The sequence below is a fragment of the Molothrus ater genome, chromosome 5 (genome assembly GCF_012460135.2).
Source record: "Molothrus ater isolate BHLD 08-10-18 breed brown headed cowbird chromosome 5, BPBGC_Mater_1.1, whole genome shotgun sequence".
Taxonomy (NCBI): Eukaryota; Metazoa; Chordata; class Aves; order Passeriformes; family Icteridae; genus Molothrus; species Molothrus ater.
This window is the reverse complement of record NC_050482.2, coordinates 57541434-57561951: the sequence shown is the minus strand read 5'-3', so window position 1 is coordinate 57561951 and position 20518 is coordinate 57541434. Positions and strand designations below refer to the sequence as shown.

Below are 20518 nucleotides of genomic sequence, written 5' to 3'. Positions count from 1 at the left end.
AGTTAATTTTCACTGTAACCTTGAAATGAAACAACTGTTTCCTTTCCAACAGTGAGAAGGCAGATGGATTTCAATAGGTTTACCTGGATGACATTGCTGTATTTTACAATTTCACCCAACAGCTTTCTGTTCTCGCTTTCATTCTGCTTTTGTTCCAGTTCTGCTGCATGCTGCAAGAGAATGACCATTTCTTTAGACTCTACAAAAGTACCTGGAACATACAGTGCAGAAAGGACATGGCACCATATTTAAATCCTGAAACCTACAAGCATTACTGCACTGGAAATATTAGCACCCAAATCCTGATGCTGATTCTGATTTTTTTACTACCCAAAATAGGGACTCTGTCACAATTTATTGGTCACACCTGAGATGCATGCTATTTTAAAATTTTTTCAAGCCCAAAACGTAATGTCAGGGGCTTTATTTCATCCTATAGAGGATAAAAAGGTGCCTATGATTAGCTTCTCCCTATCACTACTCCTTTTACTTGTTGGGGTTTAATTGTACATAAACACATAGACTTTACAACAAAACAAAAACATTAGCTTACAATAGGCAACATTAAAATTAAACACAATAGACTGGGTCAAATACAGCCACAGAGCAAACTCTCCACTCCCAGCACTAATTGCTGTGTAACTCTGGCCACACACCACGTGCCTTCCTTGCTGTTTTTAACTGGAAGCACTGGTGACTTCCCCACTGCCCACAAAACTGTCATCCAGGTTTGACAGGACCTTGTTTTCACTTAATCTCATGCATTCAGTTACAACATCAGGCCAGCTGTTTTTCAGATACAGATGACTTGTTCCATCCACACTGTGTTGGAGACAAAATAAAGACTGCAAAAAGGTTCACAAAAGAATCACTTAGACTGAAGGCAAAGACAAACACAATTTTGAGGAATTCCCTGGCTAAAGCATTGAGGACATCTCTTTGTCCACTCTTTGCCTAATTCCTGGTAAGGATATCCAGTATTACTTAAACCAGGGCTCCATCCTGATTTTAACAACTCCATTTTCACATTATAAAATTTCTGAAAGCACTACCTTGCTTACAGCAAAGGCAAAACCCCCAGCCCAAAGTAAGATAAACACCAGGTTGGGGGCTATAAATGCCAGTCAGGAGGTAGGAGAGCTAAGGAGAATATAGAGTTGTTATGGTGGCATAATAATACCAATCACAGCGGTTCCCAAGGCACTTGTTATTATTCTTTCTGGTGCTATTGTAATTCTACAGCCTGCAGATCGAGATAAGATTACAAATACAGATGTCTCTTACTTGAAGTTTCTTCAGCAGTGCTGCTTCAGTATGGTTTCCTTGTTTGGCTTGCTTGGCTTTCCAGTACTGCTTCTGGGCTGAATATCTGTTCATAGGACACACCTTGAAAAGGCAGTCTGGGGAAAGATTGAAAGAAATACTCCTGAGTCATGCTGAAAGACATTTCCTTCATTTGTAAGTATGTGTTGGTTAGGGGTTTTTGTCCACAAACGTCCAGATACCAGTGTTTAAACACAGCCACCAGGTCAGCTTGGTGGCAATGGTACCTGAAACAGGGTGGCACAACATTAGAGTTGAACCGAAAGCCTTTAAGGCCTCACATGTTCCCACTTTGTGCACTCTCTGTAAGAGGCTCAGGCTGTGATCCTGCCATATCTGCCTGCTGCTTTATTAGCAGCCCAACATCACAGATGCAGTGTTTGAAGGCACGTGAAACCTTGGAAGAGTGGTCCTGCTGTCTGTATGCCACACACCTGGCTTGCCCAGCTCCTCCTGGCAGTGCTGAATCCAAGGGTGGCTGGGGCATTCAGCAGCCAGCCACCAAGCAGGTCCACCCAGAGTTTGGGTCTCTCTGCCTTCACTGAGTTGTTTTTACTGTCAGGGTTTTTTAATCTAAATGACACAAGCTGAACATCACCACTGTCCAAAAGACCAGGAAAAAAGCAGGTGAAGAGAGAGGAGCCACCTGAACAGGGTGGCTGTGCAAATGAGAGAAAAGGATGAGGAGAAGCAGAAGGAGAAGAAGACTGCAGCCAATGCTGAGATGCCAAATAAGAAATGAGCAGCAAAGGAAAGAGAATATCAATACACCAACCCTCATCCCATCCCCACCACCTCCCCATGTGGAGTGAGGGGGCTGCATATCAAAGAAGGGGAGAGATGTCTGGAACGAAGCCAAGGGGTTCTTCCCTAAATGCTTGTTCAATTGTTCATCTTTATTTCCCAAAACTGTAATCAATAATTGAAAGTTAATGTTCATTGGCAAGAAATTGAATTTTGTAAAATTCCTTGACTCAAGGGGTTTTGTCCAGTGGCAGTCCTATAAACTGGAAATAGAGCCTCATGATTCATCTAAAGCCAATTACTTTTAGAATGATAAACAACATCTAGTCTTGCACAGTCACAATCATCAACTGCTCTAAAAGCAGAGAGACTTGAAAGACATTTCACGTAGCAAATGTTGGTAATTGTCCTCTCACACGCACATTTATTAACAGGAAAGAAGAGGGAAGAGTTCTGCTGTGGGAGTAGCAAGGACACTCAGGACTGGGTGTTGTAGGGTGAAATTCTTCCCCAGCATGGGCTGCAGTCTGTGGATGTCAAAGGAAGGTCTGTCCCCAGCTGTGAGCCCTCCATATTTCACTGGCACAGATGACCAAGCACTGGATGAGGACTGACCCAGCCCCTATTCAAGCAGCAAAGTTTGTCCATACAAAATTGCCCCCAGTGGCAGAACCTTCCTTGGCACTGACCCAAAGTGCTCACGGATTTACCCCCACCCCCCGCCACAGCCCTGAGTTGCTGTTCCAAGGAAAAAGTCCTTATCCTACAGATCCTTATCAAAGCAGACCCAGCCACTCTGCAAAGGTGTTTGCTCTCATTTAACATTTATAATGGGAATGATATCACACAACCTAGAGTACAAAACTCTCAGGTAACTTTTACAATATTCTGGAAACCAAGAAGGTGAAAAAACCCCAAAGTGTTGTGTGCCATTAAATTGTACTGTATATTGTAGGATATTTTACCTGAAGTATCAGGATTTCAGCTCATAAGACAAAAGTCTGCTATTATTTTCTGTCACAATCTATAATTAACATGCCTTCTCAGAAGGCTTCATGAAACATTTATTTCTCTGTAGTAACAATACCTTCTTTTAATAGCACCAGTCTTCATTTCTCAGTTACTCCCCACACATCCTGCTACTTGGAGTAAACACAGTGCTTCCCATCCTGCAGAGCCTCAGAGCATGGTGCTACCACTTTTCCAAATCAGTATTACTTCAATTGTATTTCCCTCAATTTATAGACTAAAAAATCGTATTATTTGTTCCCAAACAAGCTTTTTTTCCTATTTTATTTTACTTTTTAGGATTCCAGATGCATTGAAACCAGACCATCTCATTATTTTTCTGTGGGTTTTTTTTTCCTTTTTTTTTAATCAGAGTAACAAAACTATGTAAATTCAAGCTTCATGATCCTAAACATTGTAAGGAGGTGGAACAGTGCCTGCCCTAGAGATGCTACAGTTCAAATAAACAGGAAAAAAAAGAGAAACTGAGGCATAAGATTATAAAGCAACTTTCCACCACACAGCAGATCAAAAAGCCATTCCCTCCTGGAGGTCAGTCTAGCAACCCACTCATGAGACAGAATGTCTCTTCTGACTTCTCCAGACATTCCCAGGTAGTCCTAGTTCCCAATCCATTACTTTATGGAGTTTTACATAATTAGTCCTCAGGAAGAGAAACATTTAAGGAGAGAATATCAAAGGTAAGCAAATAGCACCTTCACTCAGGAAGTCTGAAAAGGAAAATAACTCCTATTATGCCCTTTAAATATTTCTTGATATTGGATAAAGATGGTTTAGAACAGTATTTGTCAGATGCTTTCTCTCCTTGCCCTCTCTTGGGTTTGGTTTTTGTTTTAAATATTAGAAATTCAACTCTTGTCCATCATGGAAGATTTCTTTGGTTTGCAGAACTAGAGAAATTATCACATGGCTTTACTAAAACCAGAGAAATAGGTAAGTGAAAGTGACAGGGCTATAAAAATCACAGAGTGTACAAATCTACTTGCTTTGGGCAAAAAAAATGGACAAAAAGGTAAAAAAGAAAATGTGAAAATGAAAAGGGAAAAACATGGAGGAGTGGGGCAACAAAGTTTCCTAGGCAGGACAACAAGAAAGAGAAGGAAATTAAAGCAATTATGGAACTGGAAGAAACAAGAAGAAAATAAAAGGATAAACCAAAATTACGTAGAGGGTAAAAAGAAAGTAAAAAGAAAAATGGCAGATGGAAGAGGAAAGGAGAGAGTGCAAAGAAAGGTAATGGGAGAGAAGAAAAGAGAAGGAAAACCTTAGATCAGACTAAAACCTGAAAGGCAAAGCAGGGTATTTAGGAATCAGCATCACTTTCACTGCAGAAGCCTCAAGAAATCAAAGTAATACAAGTTACAAGTAAGAAAGTGTAGACCAGTTTAAAAACTTAATTAATTTTACATTTAAAATAGGAATGAGACTCATGCTCCTTTTCCTTGATCAACAATCCGGTCTCATCTGTGCTATACTACACCTTGGAAGCTGAAAGTGTTTCCCACTGGAGATAGGAGCATCAAGCTGGAGTGTTTGGGGTCCCAGACTAAGGAAACCCACAGCTGTGTGGCTCATAATGTGGCTTTTCTTCAGAGGCACACAACTCCTGGCACACGCTGTTCTTGCCAACCTCTGTGAACCCAGCCCTGCAGCACAGTAAGCATTTCCATCACCACACTCAGTGCTTTGGATCTCACCAGCTTCAGCTGGAATTAAGACATGAAGCACCTGGTTTGATCAGTCCCTTCAATGCAATACAGTGAATGTTCTGTGGGGTTTTTTCACCAGGCTTCAGGAACATGTGGGACCAAATTCCACCCTCCTTTGCACTGATGCAAATCTGGATGTGCACCCTGGTGAACACAGAGCCACTCCAGGTTCATCCCAGTGTGACTGGGGGAGGAATGGGGAGCACAGCTTCTTCATATGGACACAAAATGAGAAGCAACCACATCTTTCCTTAGCTTAACAACCCTCCACACTGCAGGATGTTCTGAAACAACCAGAATAGCAACCACCCACTCAAAAAAAAAAAAGAAAGTAAACACATAGCAAAAATGAAACTGCTATTTTAGGACACCTCTTTACATAGGCTTTCAGTTCAGGCCAACAGCTCAGTACCTTGATTTGATCTCTGAGTGAACCCTGGAGTGGAGATACAAGTCAAAACCACAATCTTTCTTTTTTGTCCCTCCCACTGGGAAAAGGGTTGATAAAATATTACCAAAAAAGAGCAAACACAGTCCTCTCTGATATTAATTTTCAGAGTCAGTACTTGAAATCTAAACATCTTGTTAGAAACATGTTTTTCTCATACTTCTTTGACTCCCAGGTCGTGCTCTAACCTTAAATCAACGCCAGTTCAGCTATCAGTGATAAAAACATTGTAAACCATACAGACAGCAGTTCCTATTAGTGAAGAGGCCCTACTCACCCTGCTCTTAGATGTTATTTCAGAATTAATCATTCATGCCTAAGTCTTCCTTTCATGTTAAGAACCTACTTAAAGCAGTTTTTGTTTGGTTTGTTAACTTTACTGCTTTAATTTAAAGCTATTTCCCAGAAGATTCTTGGGGAGAAAAATATGGATTTTGCTTAGATTCTTGATTATAAGAGCAATATTTAGAAACTTTTTTGCCTCAGGGCTCTAAACAGAGCTAAGAAATTTAGCAAAGCATCACAGAGATGTACTTTTGGTTGCTATCATGGCAGAGACACCTCTGAGGTTCAAGGCACTGAATGTCAATTAGACAGCAAGTTTCTGCTGGGCTCTCAGCAAAACTCCTGCTATTCTCACACTAGGAATTTGACTTAAAGGATGAAGGAGAAAACATCCAAATGATAGGTTTATCTTTCCTGCAGGAATCCTCCTGAACACACACTGCTTATGGATACTTGAAGTTGATATGATATTTAATGCCCCTAGCACTATAGCCATGCTTTTATAGAAAGGTGGGTTGCATAAATTAATGCAACAATTATATTTTCACTAATTTAGTTTCTCCTTCCTACAGGTGTTAGAGACCTTATAGCACCTATCAGTACCTTCAGGGGGCTTACAAGAAAGCTGAATGGAGAATGACTTTTTAAAAGGACCTGGACTGTCAGGACAAGGGGGAATGGCTTCAAACTGAAAAAGGCTACATTTAGATTGAATATAAGGAAGACATTGCGCCCTGTGAGGGTGGTGAGGCCCTGGCACAGGGTGCCCAGAGCAGCTGTGGCTGCCCCACCCCTGGAAGTGCCCAAGGCCAGGCTGGATGGGGCTCTGAACAGCCTGGGATAGTGTAAGGTGTTCCTGCTCATGGCAGGAGGTTGGAATGAGAGGGGCTTTAAGGTGCCTTCCAATCCAAATCATTCTGTGTTGCAGCTCATCCAAATTTGCATGCTACCACCATGTCAGCAGTCCCAAAATTAGGCTATGGAGCACTATAAAGAAGAGAGAGCTAATGAGTGACTGGAAGAAAGACTGCAGAAGGAGCTAAGCAGCAGCAGGCAGGAGCAGAGTAGCTACTAAAAAGTTTTGGGGCAGGGAGGGAGAGAGAGAAGAGGGAATCCCCAAAAAGAGGAGGATCTGAGTTAGAGGAAATGAAAGGTTTGATGCTGTGGAGAAGAGGGAGCAGAGGCAACTGGAGATAAAGGGATGTGTTATGCAAGCAATAGACAGAGGTTACAATAAGGGACAGAGCCAAAACTGTCCACAACCAATGGAAACCACTCCCCTACAGAAGCTGGGATGTAACTCAAGAGGAAGGACCTTGGTTTCCCTAGCAGCAGAAAACAGCTGTACATTTGTCAGTGTGCCATCTCCCTCTGACATCTGCTCCACACGTGCTGCCACCACTGATGGCAAATCATCGGTGCTGGGAGCTCAATCAGCTTCCACCCTGCATCAAAGTGCCCAAATCATCAACACAGAAACTTAACAACTTTTTCTTTCTTTGCCTTTTGAAGTTAGAAATGAACAACACAGAGCTGCAAGAAAATAACTTTAATGTACTGAAGTTATAAAATCAAGCCCTCAAACACTAGACAGCGAAAAAATTATGGCTGTCTTTTTGAGATCCCTAGTTGTAGGCATTTGGGTATCTTCAATTATCCTATCACAAATCTTCCCCAGTGACCTTGGTCTCATCTAGAAACCTGGATATGGTCAACTTTAGAAACACATCAGGGTAGTCCAGTGACAGAAATATCATCCAAAGAATCCCCACCTGATATTTTGTGCAACCTGGAAACTGTGAGTCACTTGCAGGCAGTGAGGGGGTGAAATCACAGTTATGCAGCCTGAAAGCTACACTGGATGCTACCCTCAGCTCTGCTTTAAAGTTATTCAGTCACACCAGGGACTGAAATTTATTACTGTTTGTTAGTTTCTAAGTATGCATCCTCACTTTCAGCCAGCGTGCTGAACACTCACAGCTGGAACTGGAACCAACTGCTGATGTTTCCTGAATATATAATGGAAAAAAGTCTTGAATTCTCTGGGAAAGCAGAACTTCACTGTCCTGATGTTTGAAATGCTTTATTTTTTGCAATAGTAGCATATACATAAACACTGCAAATAAAATACTAAGGGTAAGATGTCAGTGGAACCCCCGACAATCATAAAATGGTTTGGGTTGGAAGGGACCTTAAAGATCATTGAAAATAAATACAAACAGCCATGAAACACATTTCCCTTGCTCTAAATCAGGGAAGTCATACTCTCCTTATCTCAGAACCAGTGTGAATCCAAGCCCTTTTAAGCCAAAAGAGACCTGGATCAGGCTCTGCTCTGGCACAGCTATGAGTACTTTTTTAGCAGTCAAGAAGTAAAAACTAGAAGTTGTCAGCACATTGTTATTTTTTTCCAATAAGCAAAACAGCAGAATTATCCAAATCTACAAGGTCAAGTTGAAAAAAATAATACTGTTTTAAGCAAAAGCAAAACAAAAAGCTGACAAAATATTTGGGGGTACTCCTTAAAATGGTATCTTATCTTGAAAAGAAAATAAACAATTCATCAGCTCAAGTAGCTTTGGACCTCACAAGTGTCTTTCCCATTTACAGTGAGAGCAAGGCTGGAGCAAAGAGTTTGTCACAGAGCAGGGGATCATTGTTCAATGTGCAGAACAAAGCAAGTAACTCTTGAACTACAGGAAAATTCAGTCCCTTTCCCCATATTTTCTACTGCCTCTTGTGCTTTTAAAAATTTTGTAATTCATTCTCAAAATCTGCCATTCATGTTCCAGCTTGAAACTCAGTCCCTGGGTCCACAAACCCTCTGGGAAGTCCCATGGTAAAAGTGCCCAAGGAGGTAGAACAGCATCAGTTGTTCATGAAAGAGAGATGATCCCCAGTTACTGACCTCGGAACTTCTTTGGAGGATTGGCAAGGTCACCGGCCTCTGGCTGGACCACACACCGGTCATCCACCAGCCTAGAAAAACAAAAGTTATCACACTCACTAAAACATGCCATCAATGTTTATAAATGCACAGACACGCCTGCCACACCACAGATCCAAAAGCTTCCACATTTCTCCAATGTAACAGAAAAAATACCTCAGAAACTCTGTTATTCAGTTACTAAGCATAACCAAGAAAGTCTACATTTTCCTTCCAGAGAGGGATTTCTTCTACAGCACTAAATTATGGTCTGTGTTTCAGATCCCACTTCATTTAAATCCAGTTAAAATCCCTTTTGTCACACCAAATACATTGATGTTCCATGTAAAATTTATGTTTTCCTTCATCTGAGCCATTAACCCTCAATCAGAAACAGTTGTTTTTTTTCTCTGCAGCTGTCAGATTTTCTTCTTCCCCATTTCCCATTTTTTTCCTCTGAGGAGGCATGTGGAATTAAGATTCAGCTGTGATCAAAACTCCCAAGACCACATTTTCCTGTGCTAAAATGAATAAGCATTTCTTTAATCCACAGCAGAAAATCTAGATGACAAATCAAATATATTTCTTGCAATATTTTAGAAGTTAAATAAACAATAAAATTTAAAATATGAATTGTTAAACTTATCTCAGAACTTCCTAGACATAAATTCAGCTTCCTTTCAGGAAGCATCCTGTAAATAATTTTCCCATTTCAAACAATTATTCAGGAAAATCATGTTTAAGGACACACTACTGCCCTGCCACTTCACAGCAACATTCTTAGCAGCATTTTTGTTGGAAATTGAAATAAAAAGCACAAATTGGCTTCAGCCAAGTTACACAATAGATGCATTCAGCTTTGACTCAAGTTGGTGGAAGCTTTGCCTCCAGCCACAAGCACAGCGAGGCCAATCCCCCAGCACACCTGTGAGTTTTCTACCTCTAGCAAGATGACAAAGTCTCCACTGTAGCTGCAGCTCCCAGAAGCAAAAATGACGAAGAATTTTGGAAGTCAGCAGTTCCAATCTCATTACAGACTTGGATGCAAACATGTGGTGTCAGTGAGGAAGGGGGAATTGAAGAAACAGCTTCAGGAGTGAGCAGGGGGCCTTAGGGAGTTGTGTTCTTCACAGTCTAGGTTAGGCCAGGCTTAAAAAGAACAGAGTGAGGTTTGGAAAGCAGGACTCAGGAAGAGTCTAGCAGGCACCCTGCATTCTGTCCATGTTCTAATAGGCCAAATCTTCCTGTAAACAGCACCTAAAACCTGGAGTAACTGACTGGAAAGGATTACCTTAAACAGGAGCTTTGCCAAAGGGTTTTTATGCCAATGAGTACTTCTCACTCTCAACAAAATCCCTGGAAGGTTTTTAAGGAAGAACCCGTAAGATTTGACCTTCAGCACTGTCAGGATGGAGGCATATTGAAAAGTCAACCATAACTCACAAGGAATCTCCTGTGTTCTTTGGTGACAACTTGTACACTCTCATGACAACAACTGTGGGTGAAATGCAAAACTTTCACCATGGCATGTTACTGTAGCAAAAGCCAGATAGAAAACAAGGTGTTGGTGCTGAGCAAAACAAATGAGATCCTGCACACCTCTGAGCCAGCCAGCTGTAGTGCTCAAACACACTGGCCTTGCAGAGAACAGACATCCAACAATTAATACCAATCACTTGCTGCTCACCATTCTCTAAAGGCACAAAGATAAGGACCATAAATGAGTTTGGCAGCATTCAGGAACCAAAGACATCAGAGAAGACAAAGGAAAAAGGAGCTGGTGCCGCTCCCATCCTATGGACACAAAATCAGAGCACAGAAAGGTTGATTGACATGTGTCAGGGCAGTGGCATGACAGAGCAGGAACATCACCTCCTAAGCCCTTGCTCAGCACCCCAGCTTCTCACGTCTTTGTTTCTTATAACACAGAACAAAAATCTCAGGAAAGTATTGCTTTGTTTATTTAGCAGTTACTAAATTAACAATTTAATCCCCAGCATTTGCCCATAATGCCATTCATCCTGTATTCCAGCTGCATGACCTTCAGGGAGGCTAACAGCTCCTTGTTTACTCTGGAGGTGCTTGTTACAGTACCGTAGGGAGAGCTGAGCTGCACATTCCACATGATGCAAGACTTCAGCCCGCGCTGTGGAGGGGAACACAAGAGGCTCTTCACACACAGACTACTTCCTCTGACACACAATTTAAAATATTCAAATCCCACTTTTATAGTGAGCCAAAAGCAGCTGATGGTTTGTTACTGACACCTGCGAGGTGGCTGCGTTAAACAAGCAGCAATTCAAAACCTTTGTAACCTGCTAACAAATCCATTTGAGATGAGTGAAACCAAACAAGAGGCTTGGCTGCAAAAGGTCCTGGGCACCTGCAGTGACTGTCAGACCACACCACAGCAGGTTTTAAGATCACTTGCTTGTAGGTTTGAATAGGAGGCCAAAGTGCACCAGACTAGGCTTTTCAGATGAAGGCAGAATTTATTGTATTATACCATAAAATGTGCAAGCTATGTAAACACTGATCCAAATTATGGTGCAAATATTCAAGCCACTTAACCATGGTACTATCAAAGAAGCTTTAACAAACGTCAAGGGGTTTAATTCCTCAGCTGGACCACAGACAATACTGCTTTGTGCTCTCTGCTGTCATTCAGCACCTGACACGTACAACACAACTGCATTTCAGTTTTCCATACGTTGCAGTACATAAATGACAAAGGATATCCCTGCACATGCATGAAATGATCTCTAGCTGAGCCAGTTCTCCCCTGAACACAATAAATACCTGGGGTTTGCACAATCCCTCCACGTAACTGCTGTAATTAAGCTGTACAGCTCCTTGGTAGTGCCTAAGATAAATCATCGGGAAAGTCAAAACAGTAATTACACCCCTGGACTTTACGCATGGCCCTTTGTATTCAGTAATTGCAGAATTAGGGGCTGAAAGCAACAACGCTCATGGGATTGCTTGTCACAGATGCCCAGGCATTCTCCCACTGAAGCCAGGGAAGTTTTTCCACTCACTGCAGGGCTAGCAAGGGCAGTTCCTCATCCTTGTGCCACAGGCAGCCAACCTCACAGACCAGCAGGTGTTTAAGCCATTAAGGCCTCACATGTACAGAAGTGTACACAGCTACAGTGTACAAAGGCTCATTAAACAAGAATTGGAGCTACCTGAAGCAATGCCTAGGAGATAAGGTGTGCCTCTCCACAGAGGCAGGGGGGAAGTAAAGGCAGTTTCAGCTCTCTGCTATCATCACAAAATCACCCAGGATGGGTCAGGGTGGGAGAAGCCACAGTGGGGCAGGCAGCTGGTCCCATCTCTCTGCTCCAGCAGGGCCACCCCAGAGCACAGGATTGTGCCCAGGCAGCTCTGGAAGATCTCCAGAGAGGACACTCCACACCCTCTCTGGACAAACTGTTCAGTACTTGGTCACTGCACAGGAAGAAAGCTCTGCCTCATGTCAAGTAGTCAGAGCATGATCCTGTACAGTTGTGCACCTCTCTTCCTCTCCTCCTATCATCTGGTGGAGTTGAAGCTGCCTCTTCTCTGATGAAATGGGAGGAAGGACACAGAGGAGGAGCAGGACTGAGCAACAGAAGTATAACTGATAAGCAAAGTATGTTGGCAGAAAAGTCTAATGGTGCCTGGGTTCATAGATAGGAATCATATATGCTCCATCAGTCTTTGTGTCCTGCAAGCTCCTCTGATTACCTAACACAGGCTAAAGGTAAATACACAAAAGGTTTCTAGGAACTTGAAGATGTAGTGCAAGGGTCAAGGAATAGTTGTACAGCTGTAATCCTAGAAGGACTGTTCCCAGTGATGAGTTATTTTAGATTCACTACTGAGATACAGTTGAATTCTCAATGCACAAACACCAATGTAAGAAAACAACAGGAAAGGAATTATGGTGGGTTTCATGAATTTTAGGTCTCTTTCATAACATAAGATGCTTTTTAGATTGTCAAAAAAGCAGCCACATATTATTTATCTTAGCTTTATATCTTGAGTTTCAAAAATACCATCCTGAAATGTCTTTTGTCTCTTCCTACCAACAGAGATTTCCACCCAGTAATCATAGCCAATATATTCAGGTATTGTATATAATACAATACCTGAATAAACACAAGCACAGACTCTCCCATAGGTGGAACTGCACACATGTGTGTAACTTGTTTAAAAATACAAGACCCCGCTGCTGATGTCTATTATACATTTGGTACTATTTATACATCTATGAAGTATTTTACTCCTCAAAAAGCTGAATAAACTAAGCTAGAGGCAATGTCTTCAATGCAAAACACATTGCTCAGCTTTTATTCTCTTAATGGTATCATAATTTCACTGCCTTTTTGAGCAGCACAAGGCCTGGGCAGCAGCAGGAAGAGGGGCACAGTTGGTAACAGGCATCAGCAAGAGAAGCTGGACATTTTAACTGCCAGTGGAGCCCAGCAACATATTTGTTCACAAAGAATGCTGAGGTTCCATCCCAAAACCACATAACCTCAACATCCCCTCGTGAACAAAGGAGCGGCCCACAAAGCCTCCCTCACTTTGCTCCTCAGATTTCCCTTCACACAACCTCCTCCACAGAAATGTGCCTCCAGAGCACCTGCCACCCAGGACACTTCTTTCCTCCCTGCAGCACGAAGCCTCTCCTGTGCTCCACACATCCCAGCACCCACTTGGGAAGAGAGATGAGAGTCATACCACCAAGAAACCAACCAATAACGAACAATAGGTGATTAAAATTTTGCTGCCCTGGAAATCAAACATCAAATACCTAAGTGCCAAAACAATCAGATCCACCCAGTTCTTCTCCAAGTCCACCCACTTTTCATTTCATTGAGCCTCTTATCAGGCATCTAGGTCAGCCCACTTCTTGTGTGCTTCAAGTGGTCTCCTGCCAAAAATCTACAGTCATCCTACCTCACCCTTCCCAAAATGTGAGTTCATACTCCTTTCTGACTACCAGTCCTGCTTCAAATCATTTACAGCTCTATGATTAGCAACCCTGTATGAAATGTGTCCTTTTCCTGCCTGTTTCCAATGTCAAATTTTTCACCATCATCTTTTCACATCTTTTAGGGTCCCCTAGATTAATCCCAGCTCAAGCAGAAAATAAAAAGGCTCTTCCTTGCATTTATAGAAGGGTTATTAAACCTCTGTACAACTTCAGAAGATTCCATGCTAAAAAGCGCTTTCAACAAATGGGAGGATAGCAGAACACAATATTTTAAGAACTTCACTTCATACCAGTGAGGTACAGCAGCACAGAGACAAGAAAGTCTGGCTCCTGCCTGCCTCAAACATTAGGAGCTTTATAGTTTCCTTCCTGAACAAATTTTAATTGCCACAAACACAAAGCATAAAACAGGTTGAAAGGAGCTGTTTAATAAATACCCTTACGCTGGGAAAGCAAAATTCTATGCATGTAAAACATTCCAAACTCCTGAAGGTGTCTAAAACAGCAGACAAATTTCATCATGAACAATCTTCCACACAAGGTGTGGATGCATTTTATCTGAACTCACAGAGCAGGAGCACTCAGCCATTCCCACCATCCCAAAAGCACTTGTCTGTGTCACTTTGTATTAGCAAATGGTGTGGAGACACAAGGGCAGAAAGCACAATCCTAAGCACATAGTGGGAAACAAAAACACCACCATACAAGCAGGCAGCTCCACATTTGCACTAATAACTGCACAAATAATTAGCCCTAAAGTTTTTTCCCTTATCTGATAGTGCATTCATATATTCTTGTAACTGTACCTGCAGGCTTACATGTCAAGAGAGAGGGAGTAAAAGCAGAAGTTTTTCTGCTCAATTAAGTAATCCAGCTATAAATCCTGAATGTCATTTTGTTATTCTATTGTATTGTGTTGTATCCAATCGTGCTTTTAGATTGCAAAAGCTTCTGTTCGGTAGAACTTGTTTATCCTTTTTATAGTTATATTTACATTTAAAACATTGTGCAATTTCCATTAAATTATAAGACCGAGCTAAAATAAATTATTACAAAGGAATAAAATGTTATTTGGAGGTTGCAGAGGAAGGGAGAAAGCATAGTTCTTAGATATTAGTCTCAGTTTTGCAATTTTCTTGGCCTGTGTAATAGGTAAGCCATTAATGCACCAAGAAAATGGTACAGAGCTACACTTGGACATACTGATTTTTGCCAAGCAAATGAGCATTTGCACAGTATTTCAAGATCCTCACATTAATACAACATACATCAAGTCATTTTCAGTGGTGCCAAGCACACCTATATTCTGCTGTCAAAAGGGCACTGGGAATTGGTCACAGTCACAAGGTTGAGAGAGCTCAAAAAGTGTTTGGACAATGCTCTCTGGCACAGGGTGTGATTCCTGAGGCTGTGCAAGGCCAGGAGTTGGACTCAATGATCTTTGTGGGTCCTTCCAGCTCAGGATATTCTGTGATTCCATGGGGAACTGGCAATGGGAGGAGGTGTGCCAGCCTATCCCACCCAGCTCCCTCCCCAGGCACACCCAGTCCTGCTGTACTTCTCTACAACACTGGCACTCTGCTCCCAGGCAGGTTTTGGCTTCAGTCTGTCTCAGTGCCTTTGATAAACAAATTACATTCCCATAAACCCAAGGAAATGGTTGATTTCTTCCTTTGTTTCTTTCCTATTTTATTTTTAATATGAAAAGTAAGAGTCTATCCTACAAGGATGTTACGACAGCCTAAAGGCATTTAATTGGAAAACCCTTGCACAGGCAAACCCTCTTTTGGGTGAAATTTGTATTAAAGCTAAAAAAACTGAAATTATAAAATGAGTATTAGGAAAGCTTTCTGAAGGCTTTCTTTAGTGGCTTGCAGAACACAGACCCAGTAATAATGCACATCACCTGGAGGACTGGACAATTTTTTCACTACTAACATTTTCCTTTTCGGTGAAATCTTGGCTGTCTTTGAATGGACAAAATTTCCACTGATGTCTCTGAGGCCAGGATTGCAGCCCCATCATCCCAGCTTCCCAGAACTGCCCTGAGGGATGAAGTTTAAAGAAGCAGCAGTGTCAGCACCTCACACAGAGGGTCATTCATCAAAGATTTAATTGCAATCTAACCTCTTCAGCGTTTCCACTTAATCCACCTAACTACACATGGAATGCAAATACTGTAACAAGGCCAGGATTTGGCCCAAACTTAGACTTAAATCAAGATTATACACATGACTTTAACTCTGCTTGCTCACACCTTACAACCACCCATAACAGATCTGCAACTCAATTGTCTCAATGTAAGAAAGCACAGATAAAGTAGAATTACTAGGTATATCAACCTAACACACATTAGAAACACTGACACTGGGACCACTGTAAACTAAAAATGAGGGTATCAGAAGCAACCCTGCATCTTTACGTGAATTTTTAGGCATGCAGCTAACTGGTCTCTATCAGACTGAGCAGTTTAAATTTCTATGGTACACAGTGACTTCAGAAAAGAGATCCTAGTAACAGCATCCCAGAACCAAGCAGAACTCATTGCAGAGTTACCTATTCAGCCACAGACAACAAAGCTAAGCCAGCAGCATAGGGAAAATAATCCAAATCAAAATAAATTCTGCATCTAGTTTACAACAGAAAAATTTGAGGTTTTTTTCTCACCTTCGCACATATTTCTGAATGGCCACTTGAAAGGACTGCTTTGAAGAACTATGTGCTAATAAAAGTCAGAAAGGCTGGATTGTTCACTGCTACCAGCACTTAATGAAAATGGAGAGATTTATCCAGAAAAACACTGTTGAGAAATGCCAATATCTGTCCAGTGATCAAAAAGTGACTTCATCCCTGTAATGAAGGCAGTCACACCTACTCATCAAAATGGCAACACTTGCTGTAGAAAGGAAGCATAAGCAAAGAAAGAAAATTAGGAAACTTTGCTGAAATAGCACAATGTAAAAATATTGTTGTTTAAGAGCAGACAAACCAGCCTCAGATGCTACTGTAAGGCCTATAATAAACCTCAGCATCTAGAATGACAACATATGTAGGCAAACAAATGCATACAAAAATATATACATACACAAATATACATGCAAAAACTATCAATCCAGCAAACACAGGTTGGAATGTAAATCCTGGAAAACGATCCAAGTTCTTTCTCCATTTTGTAACACAAACAACAATAATCCAGCAGACCAACCCATGTCACACTATGTAAAAATGTGAGTGGAAAACATTGCTCAACCAAAGTGCTGACATTTTACACATTCTGCAGTGCTTATTTTACACAGGAGAGGCAAATTTTACATGCCTTATTTTTTGCTTAATTAAAAAACCCCAATTTTTCAGACAATACAGATAACAAAACCCTCCATGTTACAAACACTTTTATATGTTAGGGTACCAAACAAAGAAAGGGCTCACCTCATTTCAGAGATGAACAATGGGGACAAGTCCCAGGCTAGTGTGAACACATATACTTCCACTGAAACTAGTCAGACAACCCTTTTCTGCAGCAACTCAGTGCCTGGCCCAGTGCTTTTTATACCCCTCCTTTAGTGCACCTTCCTTCAGCAGTCACAGAAACCGTCCAAGCACACTCATACAACACATCCTGAGCTCCCCCAGCCACAGCCCCTTTCCATGACATGTGCCATATCCTGGCACTGGGTGCAAATCTGGGCTTTACAATGGGAACAGGAACCTTTCCTGACCACCCCCTTGCTCTGGAATTACAGTGCTGCCTGGTTTTGCCCTCAGAAAAAAGCTCTCAGGCTGAACAGCATAACCACCACCAAGCTTGTAGCCAGCACGCAATCCAGCTCCCAAAATCCTGCTGCTGGTTTCAGCCTTTACTTCTGCCCTTGGGGACAATGACTTTGGCTGGCAGGAATTCCCTGAACAAGGTCTGCTCACCCTGTGATGTGTCCAGCTCTCACCGGTGGCAATGAGAATTGTGCACAGGAAATACCTCCATATCAACATGTGCTCCAACTCTCTCAACAAAGGATGGTATGATTTTTATTTTCACTTTGCAACAATAAATGTTTACAAATTTTTGCAGCTTGCCCAGGTATTTTTGCATTTTCTTTGCTCTTCTCTTTCTTCAGCAGCAAATTAAAAAAAACCTTCCAAAAAAAAAAAAAAAAACAACAGCTGAGAAATCACAGTGACTTTATTTACTTGTTTTAAACCTGAGAAGAGCCAGTTTCCTACAGGGAGAGATCATTTTGGGAGCTGTTCCAGATTGTCTCAGAGCTGCTTTCCCAGTTGCTGGGAGCTGCTCTGGAGCCCTTTGCCACACCTACCCCGACCTGTACACACTCGCTTGAGCGAGTCCCACGTACAGCACAGAGCAGAACCCTGGAGAGGAAATGCTTGGGAATGCTCCAGCCACGGTGGAAGGAGCTGGGAAGTAGGAGAGTCACGAAACAGCAGCCACAAGCAGTGCGCCAAAACAGTCACCTCTGTGCAAGGGGACAGGTGTGAGCCTGTTCTACTTGTCGGAACTTTTCATAACCATCATTTTAAAGCAAGAAAATGACATAAAAAGCAGGTTCACATCTCAAAACTGTTTCAGACCTTTCTCAAACCAACCACCAGGCAGGCTGGAATCTCCCACCAGGAGGCTACACTCACAACAGCCAATCTCACATGCCCAAGGACTCCCAGGCTCTGAGGCACAGAAAGCCCCACATCTGCTCAGCAGAGCTCAGCATTCTAACCAGGGTGGCTGAGCAATTCCAGGACCCCTCCAGGCCCATCCCTGCACAGGGTCTGGGGACAGCATAAGTGGCAAAAATCAGTCCAGAAAACACTTACAGCAGTACAGGCTATTGCATCCAGCACCCAGAACACACAAGAGCAGGTGTTTATTTATTAATACAGATTTTTTTTTTTTTTTTGGTCCACCTGAGCTCTCAGTAATGACTCTGCTGAGCGCCAAGGAGCTCTGACTCTGGCTGTGCTGTCACCTGTCAGTCAGATCACCTTCTAAGGTGTGTCTTAACAACAAGCTCTGTCACAAAGAAATGAGTTTGGCCTTCTACCTTCAGGCCCTCCAGTTCAGCAGCATTCTTTTCAGCTGAAGGAAATGCTTCCAGGTCTCCTCACACAGCTTATCCTTACACCTTAGTGGAGGAAAAACACCTGCATATAATCACTTTCTACTGGGAAAACTGGAGTCTTTTATCACTTACATATATTTACTGGGAATTAACTGGCAGCGAAACAAAGAAATCAGGTTTTCTAGAAAAGCCTGCACTTGGTGATAAGTGGAACAATGATATCCACTTCATTTTTCCTTTTTAAGTGCAATCCTGCTGTACACACATACACTTATCAGCACTCATGCTACAAATCCCACAGAATCCATGGGTTTTAAAGATACAGACTGTGTTTGACCTGGGAAAAAGGAGCATGGTTCTTCCCTCTGGATCAGTATCAAACACAATCTGGGCACACACAATGCACCTTCTCCCTTCTGTGCCAAAGTATATACCTCAGAAAGCAAAGGCAAACCAGCTCCAGGGTTACATCTAACCAAGCCAAAGCCGGGTTACACCTCTTCAAGCCAAAGCAATCAACTCTAGAAGAACTGTGATGCTATCACAAATTTTATTCCAAACCATACGATCTTTGGTATCATTTCTATTGGTCTCCTTCTTGATGCTGCATTGAGAGATATTAAAAATCCCTCTACTTTCACTGGAAAAGAATGTGTGTTCCTTGCTGTCACCACTGCCCTGAAAAATGTGAAAAATGGCCTCCAGCTCTGTGAGCTCAAAAACTAGAAGACCAAGAGAACAGATGCATTCATGATTACTTTTTTTAAATCTCACCATTTTTCAAACCCCTCTCTTTTGTTTCTGGGGGATCTGACTCATAATTTTCAGAAGCAAACAGGAAGCACTGCAGACATCTCCAAGTGTTTCCTCTCTCCACCCTCCCACCCACCCCTCTTGTCTTTTACATAATTTCTGGAGACTTTGTTATTCCTTTTGCTATATTAGCAATGAAATAGCACTTCCCTACACCAGCTCCAGTGCACTGAGGTGCAAGAGACCCTCCTCTACCCAGCTCCAAGGGAGAGACATCCTTCATCCCCTTGACAGGACAAAGCAGGGCTTTCCCTGCCTGAGGAAGCCAGGCCTTGGGGGCAGGCAGGAGCCAGCTGTGGGGAATTCAGTCCTGCTCCCCACAGCAGAGTGGGACCTGGAGCAGAGAAACAGGATGAAGAAGTGTTAGAAGGTAATGTGCCGGGAAAGCCTTTTTACCTCATTCCACTTATTACAGCGCTTCCTTTCATTGTATACATGGGAAAAAATAACATTTCCCCTTCTCCACTCACCGGCAGGACCTGTCAGAGCACTGGGCAAGCAGCTGCTTGGCGGGCTGGGCAGGAGGCATGGCAGAGGGACAGAGGGACAGCCTTGGGATCAGCTCCTCTGCACGCAGAGCAGAGCCCTGGCTGAGCATACGGGGCTCTAGCTTGTCTTGCAAGGAGTTCTTGGTGCCCTCAAGCAACAGGGGGGTGTGGGAAGGGCTGGCAATGAGATGGCACAGGGCTCCAAGGCACAAGTGAGGGGGACAGAAACAGTATGAGGGATGACAGGAGAAAATAAATTACCTGGTTTGAAGAGAACCATGCAGCTCCCACAAGGAACTGGAGCAAGGTCAGAATGTGATGGGTGATGGACTAAGTAGCCACTCTTCCTTACTCCTGCATGACCAGCTCTCAACCAGGATGGTGGGGACCATGCAGAAATGCAACTGAAAGCCACCTGATTCCCTTTTTAGAGATGTCAGCTCTCTCTGGCCAGAGCAAAGTAAATGGGATACATTTCAGCAGCTCTGCTCAGGAAGAAGGCATTGTGGTTTTCAGGGTGTTTTGTGTATTCCATCTCTTTGTGTCAGTGCAAGGTCGTAAATGCAATTACAGGCAAGCCTGAGATCCTGAGGTTTATTTTCATTACACCTCTGTTCCCATAGAGATTTTGTAGGAGCAACCACTACTGCACACTCTCTCTGCAAAGGGAACCTGGACACAAAAACAAGCACACCAA

The 20518-nt window shown here is 42.5% G+C and overlaps 1 protein-coding gene across 1 annotated transcript in view; it reads right to left on the bottom strand.

The window, feature by feature from the left end:
• The window catches only part of ITPR2 (inositol 1,4,5-trisphosphate receptor type 2), a 243390-nt gene that overhangs the window by 206158 nt on the left and 16714 nt on the right, over positions 1 to 20518 (bottom strand). The window contains exons 2-4 of the mRNA XM_036405007.1: positions 8447 to 8517; positions 1285 to 1400; positions 84 to 170 (exon numbers count right to left, since the gene is read on the bottom strand). Of these exons, the coding sequence (XP_036260900.1) occupies positions 84 to 170; positions 1285 to 1400; positions 8447 to 8517 (274 nt within the window). The remainder of the gene's footprint in view (positions 1 to 83; positions 171 to 1284; positions 1401 to 8446; positions 8518 to 20518) is intronic.